At 38.2% G+C, this 8,552-nt stretch overlaps 1 protein-coding gene across 2 annotated transcripts; it reads right to left on the bottom strand.

Moving 5' to 3' along the window:
* Positions 1–2,866: 2,866 nt before the first annotated feature.
* LOC139140785 (tRNA wybutosine-synthesizing protein 2 homolog) lies at positions 2,867–8,325 on the bottom strand. Of its 2 annotated transcripts, none has more exons than XM_070710195.1 (5): positions 7,974–8,325; positions 6,474–6,992; positions 5,401–5,510; positions 4,103–4,260; positions 2,867–3,544 (listed from the first exon to the last, which is right to left on the bottom strand). In XM_070710195.1, the coding sequence occupies exons 1-5, from the start codon at positions 8,066–8,068 to the stop codon at positions 2,903–2,905; spliced, it is 1,524 nt and encodes a 507-aa protein (XP_070566296.1). In that variant the 5' UTR covers positions 8,069–8,325; the 3' UTR covers positions 2,867–2,902. The 2 variants fall into 2 exon arrangements, with proteins under 2 accessions (XP_070566296.1, XP_070566297.1); XM_070710196.1 differs by lacking the exon at positions 7,974–8,325 and adding an exon at positions 7,537–7,790.
* Between the last annotated feature and the right edge of the window lie 227 nt (positions 8,326–8,552).

The raw sequence follows: 8,552 nt of genomic DNA, 5'->3' as shown, positions 1-8,552 counted from the left end.
TTTACGTTTACATTAGTCGTGTTTTGTTATTGACCAAAAAAATTCAACGAATATAACTGTAGTGTTGTTGTTTCAAACATATGTAAATGTCGTAAGAAACACTACAAGGACACTATCATTATTTGACCCAATACAACTCCCAATGTTCACTGTTCACCAATACTGAATGTACATTGGGAGCGAGTTACATTGGGTCAAATAATGAGTGTCCTTGCAGTGTTTCTTATGACTTCTATATTCTCTTTGAAACAACACAATACAACAGTAATGTTTGTTAAATTTTATTAGTCAATAACAAAACAACATGACTAATATAAACATAAACAACTATACAAACAACAACAACAACCTGATTTCTGGGTTCCCTGTGTGGCTACTCCAAGATTTTGATGTGTTTATATGTTTTCGCCATCTTCTTTCAAACATGCAGCAAATAGAATCCAAGGAATTCAATCTAATGCAACTGACATGACTTTATATGTTCACCATCCAACATGTTTATCAAAGCCCAATATTTAATATTTTCAAGGGTAAAATTATCCAAACTCAAGGTCATGATGAATTTCACAGTACCCTTACGTAATGAAAATACCAGTTACCCAGTGCTACCTTTACTTACTATAAATATTTGGTAGCCAGTGTTGCCTTTACTTCAATGTTTTTGAAGCTAAAAGTAACATTTGCAATTTTCCGGCAGGTTTCTTGCTGGCCAGAGAAAAAATGATGCCCCAGGATCTTATTTATTCATTGAAATTAAGCCATCTCAGACAGGCTGTCTGCCCTGAGACTTGCCTTTATCTGCTGATACATTGTCATGAAGTGTAATACAGTAAATATCTCATTGCAACATAGTTGTGACTCCAGCGTTTGATGCTGCAAAAAGTGTGTCAAGAGATGTCTACAGAGGGCGCTGCTTTGGTCTGGAATTGTCAAAAGGTAATAAAAAAAAAAAAAAAAAAAAAAAGGTAATGAGTTGTGAGATTGTATGTATGAATAGTAAGTGTCAAGACTGATCACTGATACTCTTTGTTTCATAATGAAACCAAGAAGTTACTGGGCACATGTGGCCTGGAAGACCATTGTAGGAAAAGTTCAAGGCTGTGGGCTGACTTTTAATGTTGATTCTCCTATGGAAAGGCTACATGGACATGTTCAAGTTGAGTGAATTTCCTCTGCGCAAATTTTCTGATTCTGATCACAAAATGCATGTAGCTCAGGAGTGTGTACTTTCAGATGCACTTTGTAATATGGGGCCCCGGGTCATTTGGGAATGGGTGGAGGAATGGGCATGGCAGCAAAAATTTTCCTTTCCCATCATAGCGACAGTAATTTGTTTTTCTATTGTCAGCCCTGCATCAAATTATTTTTTCCATATACAGAAGCAATGCAAATCCGCTGGAACAATTTTTTTTTTTTCGAGCCATCACATGATCACATTGTATATTTTTCTCCTTCACCTACCAATGATTTTTTTCCCAAAAAATTCACCCCTGAAATAAAATGGTTTTCGGCTAATATTAAAGGGATCCATCGACTAACAAGTTTGTTTTGGCATATGTAGGTGATGGTAACTTGGCCTATAACACATCTTGCTACCCAACACTCCTCTTCTATGGAATCCAAAAATCATACATTTACGTGCCTTTTTATGACTGCAATGCTGGAACTCATTTTCAATAAAGATACAGCTACATACTGAATACAGGTGAACAGGCTTGTCAATTAGTGTATGCCTTAGAACTTGGATTTGACTGTCGACAAGACAAAAAAGACAACAGAATGCTTTAGTAGGAATAGCACGTTCCTATGAAGTGTTCATGGCAAAGATGTAGAAATAGTTCACTCTTTCAACACTTTCAAACTTCTCAGCACACTTCTTTTACATGATTTGAAGTAGGAAAATAATGTTGATCTTATTGCAAAGAAAGAATGACATATTTACTTCCTTTGCTGTTTCAAAAAAGTTTCGGGTCAACATATCCTTTATTAAATTCATCTGATCATTAATTGCACTTGTTCTAACGTTTTCAATTGAGGTTTTATAAGTCCGTACTACACGGAGAAATTGCTCAAAATTGACCAGAATGGTCAAGACAGCATCATATATCATTTGACTGAAATTCCCTTTCCTGACTCATTTTTTTTTAAGTCCTGTCCCATTATCTATCATTAGCAATGACAACCATCCTGCACATAAATTCTTTGAGCTTCTACTTTCCGATAGCTGGTATGGAACACTTAGAACAAAGGCCAATTGTCCAAAAAACACTTTTTATCCAACGGTTGTTCACTTTTTAAATGAGAAGTCGTCTCCCTGTTACCTTTTTCTTTATAGTAATTGTTTGTATGTGTTATTTGTCAGTATATCTTTGTCCAACCTATAGGAGATTTTAGAAGATTTTGCAAGATTTTGCTTGAGTTCTGCAGTCTCATTGAAATCCTAAGTACTGTGTACATTTTATGCACAAGGACAATAAGTGATTCTTCTTCTTCTTATTAGTGTTGTTGTTGTTGTTATTATTATCTCAATTGCATGAAAGTGGTATTTAAGTTACTTGTAAAGCTTTGTAATGCCTGCAAAGGCCAACTGGTAGAGTAGTAGAGATGGGTAGGTGAGAGCGCCCTCACAGGCCAGCTTGACTCTCCTCAACACTGACTTTTGATCAGATTTTCTGTCAGCAAACCACCTTGCATAAAACTGTGAAGTGATAAAACTGGATCGAAAACATATCGACCCAAAATCCTAAACAAAAATGAACTTGTAACCAATCTATCACTTTAACCTTTGCATTCCATGTTGAAATTTGTATATTCTGTTTGATGTGTAAGAACATGTTTGTCAATGTTATGTACATCACACGATACATACATTATTATGAAAATAGTAGTTTAATATCTGTTTTCATTGCACAGTGGGTTGACACTGTAAATCAACAACAAGATGGTCAATGTGTGGTGCATATGGTTTCACGTGTTCAACATGGAGTATTTCAACAGTCCACTCCTTCTTGTGAGTTTCTTGCAAGAGTTTCTCTATTCTTGATTTTACTTTAGAAGCCCACTGATTCCATTCTGCTTTGATGAAATCTGACCCAATCATCAGTCCTAATCTACTTGAACTTTGGTCGCTGGTCACATTCTGTCCAGAGTCCAATAACCTTATCTGTCCATCGTTGTCACCTTTGTCAGTTGACCCCATTTTTGACCTGTCCTGTCTTTCAAAACTGACCCTATTTGAGTGTTCAGTACTGTCCTCTGACATGCACTGTTTGTAACACTCTATACCTTCATTATCCAGTACAGACTTTCCGTCACTTTCAGTCTGCTTATTCAAGGAATCGCTCCTCAATCCTTTCGATGCATTCTCTGGAACTGTCTTTTCCATGTAAGTGGACCCGCCCTTTATTTCTGTTGTTACATTTCCATGGATATGAAGTATTCCACCAGTAGATGGTTTGAGGGCAGCACAGGCCACTGGCCATCCGTCCTCTGAGCTGGGTATTAAACCGAGGTTGACCCTGTCAGCAACACCTCTGGGGCACAGCTGAAATGGAAATGACCAGAAGTAGTGCGGCTAAGCTCTGAAAGTGACCTGGTTTTTTGTGTACTCACCATATTAAACAAGCTATTTTGAAATTAGAACAATGGGTATTACAATACTGAAGATGACAAAATAAGACAATAGGATCGTCTCATACTATTATCCATGGCTTTTTCAACTATCAGACTAAAAGTTGTCTACATTGTAGTTGAATCTAGAAATGAGTAAATATGATAAGAGAGGATTAAATTCAATGAAAACTGAATTGTCTTCTATTTTTATCATTTTCATTGTAATTATCAAACTATAGTTTGTTATTCATTGGACCAAGGTCAGCATGAGGATGCGCTCAGATTTAGAAACAAAAATTGTGCATGATAAAGGCATTCTAATCCTACCCCACCAACTTTTAACATTCATGACAACATTCCTTAATATAACAACATTCTTTTGAACAACCCAGCCCTAGTGTTTTGACTCGCACATTGATAATTAAAGAGAGATGAAGGGTGGGTCTGGATTGGCAAATGATATTGTAAACATTCAGCGAAGGCTACCCACCTCTCTGTTATCTCCGGCGTGGACAACACACCTATGATTAACCCTGTTAAGTACCAAATTCCTCTTCAAAGCCTCCACGGCGTTGGCATTCCATTCACAGGCATGGACCATGGATGCACCAGCATGGACCAAATAAGGCAAGGTGAAATAGCCAATCCCTGGATTGCAAGGAGATAACCCCGGTGATCAATTATCAGCTGGTATTTGTTAGATTGCTATTGTAAAGCAATTTAGCGATCAATCAGAGCACAGTTGGATGGGTAATCTGATGACCAGTCGCATAAAATCGCTGCTATGAGAACAATCAATCACATCGTTGTTCAGATCAGTACCTGAACGATATGCTGCTTATATCATAAAGTAATGTTCAAACTAATGTTTGATGGCAGATAGACATTCTGAAAATTTCTTTCAATAGCATATAAGAGAAATTTCCTTGTCAATTTCAACAGGTGACTCATGTTTAAAACAATCTTCCAGATCAGTGTTCTCCACGGCTTGAAAAAACAGAGGGGTGGTCAATTTACATGATAATGCATACTTTGCATATTATTTGTTGTGAAAATGTATTTTTGTATGGTTATTAACATATGAATAGATTGCTCTGAAAACAGAGGGGTGGCCCACACCTAACATTCCCCTTGTGGAGAACCCTGCTAATTTTGGTGGCAGTCATTTTGTAAAAGGCAATGATAGTAAACCTACAGTAAAGCTTTCAAAAATGTTTAAAATCAACGTGTGATTGTTTCAAGTTGAAAAATGGGTTTGCTATTTCATCAAAACAGGAAATAATTTTTCCCGAATTGTTCACCTACTTTGCTAAATTACAAACTTTGATTCATGGACACCACCTAATGTGGAACCTTATCACCAGCTCAATGGGTACACTGGCAAATGAAAGGAGCAACAACTGCCTTAAAAATTTGACCAGTATTAAACCATTACATACATGTGGAATATATGTCTTTAACTTTTTCAGTGGCATTCAAAATTATCAGACAATGGTTCACAAAGCTGTTGTCAATAGATCTGCCTGTAGCTTTTCCAGCTCAGCTTTGACGTTTCAGTTCTAGTCAAAACTGACCGTTTCTTTAGAAATCTCAAAACTAAATCAACAATGCTCTGCACAAGTTTTATTGCCTGAACAATACAATGAACAAAGATTCTACACTGTAGGGTCAGAAGATAACAGGTATGTCATAAAAATTCCACTGTGTCAAAATGTATGCTACATATGGTTACATTGCTAAAACCCGTCACTCACGTATGTAAAAACAAAGGAATACGACTCCACTGACCTGCATAGAGATCTACAACTGTTTCACCTTGGCAGTCCAACTTAGCCAAACGTAGTTTCTCTGTAATATTGCCCATCGAAAACATACATTTTGTCACATCATATGAGTACCTGGTGAAAGGGAAACAGGATAGGGTTTGTTTGACTTGAAATAAACTGTAATTTACTAATTCCAATTACTTTTTATTGGCTCTCAATGTAATGACTTTGTGTTTAAATTGCAAAGAAACTTATGAATAAGTAACTTAATACACAAATATTCTAGATAAAAGGCAACAGCAACTGCTAATTGACTGTGTATAACAAAAGAAAAGGTGAACTGCAGACAATACTCATTGTATCTGACCTCAGAATCAATGCTTGGAATTGTGAAAATCTGTGAACGAAATGATGTTTCCATCTCACCGAAAACATGATAAGTAAATATTTGCTGGAAGTGTAGACTGCTGACAAGTATTTTTGATCATCAAACATTTCAAAACACAGTGGAATGGTGATGTAATATCATGCATTGAGTATCCATGGCATAAATTAGCCACGGACACATTGTTGGTGAGAATTTGTTCAAAGTAATCAAAATGGATTCAAAATACTGCCCTATAAATGCATTGACTTTCATTTATCATATTCCTTATCAAAGAAATAAATAGTGATGAAGCACTAATTGTGAAATTTGCTTTCAGACAAACATACATTGCAATATATGATATAATTGAATATTTAAAAGGAAACGGTTGGCGGAACTGTGCCTGTGCAAGTTTCTTGTCTACAAACAATGTATTTCGCGCACGATATCTAGATGCACCTCATCATCATAGCTGCAACATTTACATTATACGATGTAGATCAAGACAGACTTGTTTTAACTTTCATCAATCGCCATCGTACCCTGGATACAGTGTTTACATTGGTTGTATGGGTCCCATACGACCTTTGAGCGAAGTTCTGAAGACTATATCCCTTTAAACCAACCTTCAATTAGCCTGGACAAGCCATGAGATTCAATTGAATTATGGAAAAAGTTTCAGTGTCTTTGTATAAATATAATATACAATTCATTACTCTCACCATTACCTAATGCCATTATCAATATGTTCCACCCAACCGTCATTTCCGAGAATCAGTTGCACTGAGGGAGTCCTGAATCCATCCTCTGTAACACGGCTCTTCTTTGCAATCCGACCAACATTAAGTGCTTGAGCCACAGCCATCCAGAAGGCTTTCCCTATATCCATCCATAATGGCAGCGTGAACTTTGTGTCTTGGAATACGACCAGGTCACCGTGTATTTCCCAGTGTTTTGGTAAGTCATTTTGAATTGTAGGGTTCACTGTGATGCCTGCTATTTGCAGATGCTGCCTAACAACATTTAATAATTTCTCATATGGAGTGACCACTAATGCTTTCTTGGCTTTGGGTAACGGGAGTGCTTTTATATCAAATTCTGTGTCTTGCAATTTCATCTGTATCAGGCTGTCAGTTTTGCACAGGACACTTTTACCACTTTCAGTTATGGGAATGGCGACTTTGCCACCTTGTAGTTTTTGCAAACGTCTTGTGTCATCCCACAGACATTCTTCCTCTAGTTGTTGCCTGCAACAAAAAAAGAAAGCAGTGTTATGCTGTAATTGTCAACAAAATTGTCATAAAAACCCTGCAGAAAAGCTTGATATTACTTGAAATTTAAGCATATTTATTATGTTTTAGTGACCAACAGGACAGTAGAAAAATTGTGCTACGGCTACAGCTGCACTAATACACAGCCTGTGATTTCCCACTCTTTCCCCTCCACAAAAATACACCTGATAAATCAGTGGGCAAACACCACTGCAGCTTAGCCACACTGTTTTAAACGCAAATTAAGGGGGAAGTTAATCCATGTGCTTGTTTTGGGTCTGGTTATACAAGAAATGCCGTTTTCATGATTTATAACTCATGTATTCTTTAAAAAAAAAACCGGGCAAAACAAAAGTAGAACAATGTTGCAGCATAGGAAAAAGCGTGAAATCTATTTTTGTGGGTTAATTGTCAATAGTAATGAAAACTTTCAAATATATTCATCTTTTCTTAATGCGTGCGTGATCATGACGATAATGATGATGATAATGATAAACAGATAAACATAGCTAAGACCTACTGGAAGACTTCATGAACGCCATATCAACACATATACCATGGTACAACAACACGACTAATAAACATAAATAACAATACAAACAACAGCAACCAGATCTCTGGGTCCACTGTGGTGGGGCTTGGGCTTCTGTCGTGTCTATTTTTTACATCCATGGTCGAGCGGCTCGCGCTATGGTTGGGGCATGGCGCGAGCCGCACGACAGAAACCAAACCCCACGGCCAACCAAGGCTACAATTATTTCAGCTGCTACCATGATACTTGTTGTATCGTAGGGGCTTCGCGAAGCGACGATCGAAGCGCCTGAGGCTGTGGCTACCAGTGGCATGGCAGCATCGTGTTGATACACTCCCCACATACTCCCCAACACTACAACTACAACAAAGGCAGTAGTTGAAAATACGAAGCATAATAGTTTGACGTATACATGGTAAACGAACCTTGTACTCTGGGCATATTTTGAGTCAACAATGACGGTAAACTCCGACAGCAACCGTTCCCTTCCCTCCATTCCGTCGGTAAAGGGCGCCGCCATTTTGAAATTTGTCGACAATACCCATGATTCCTTGAGTGGAGAGTCAACGAACTTTTTCTACAGCTGTGAAGCCTTCACTGAAGGCGAGTTGTTGCTGCAGGGTCTTTTTCAACCACCTGACTATTTTCGAGTTTTTGGCGGGGAGCCTTGCAGGATGTAGTGTAAATCCGAACTGATTTGGACAGAGCGTTGACTCAGCCCCCTCCTGAACATAACTCAGCTCCGTAAGCTTCCACGGCAACCTTCAAAACCACGCCCGCTGACTTTGACCTGATGGGACTGCTGTTTCAAGATTTTCATTCGGGTGTTCCAACCACCTGTTTGTCCTTGATGAGTAACGAGTAGGCCTATACGATCCGACGGACCATCGCCCTAAAGGGCAACCAAAAACCGGGCCAAAAACCGCTACCCACGTAAATGATGTACGCAAGTGACTGCTTGCATCACAATTCACATCCAAGACCAGAAGTCAGGGATTCCACAG

This window comes from Ptychodera flava, chromosome 9 (assembly GCF_041260155.1).
Source record: "Ptychodera flava strain L36383 chromosome 9, AS_Pfla_20210202, whole genome shotgun sequence".
Taxonomy (NCBI): domain Eukaryota; kingdom Metazoa; phylum Hemichordata; class Enteropneusta; family Ptychoderidae; genus Ptychodera; species Ptychodera flava.
Note: the sequence above shows the minus strand (reverse complement) of the source record. Positions and strands in the feature narration are given on the sequence as shown.

Excerpts from the sequence above, each read along its gene's own strand:
- LOC139140785 (XM_070710195.1), bottom strand. The coding sequence starts at position 8,068 with ATGGCGGCGCCCTTTACCGACGGAATGGAGGGAAGGGAACGGTTGCTG. Across the intron at positions 4,261-5,400 it reads AGTTGTAGATCTCTATGCAG|GGATTGGCTATTTCACCTTG; the intron begins GTCAGTGGAGTC and ends CTTGCAATCCAG. Across the intron at positions 3,545-4,102 it reads ACGCCGGAGATAACAGAGAG|CTGTGCCCCAGAGGTGTTGC; the intron begins GTGGGTAGCCTT and ends TTTCCATTTCAG.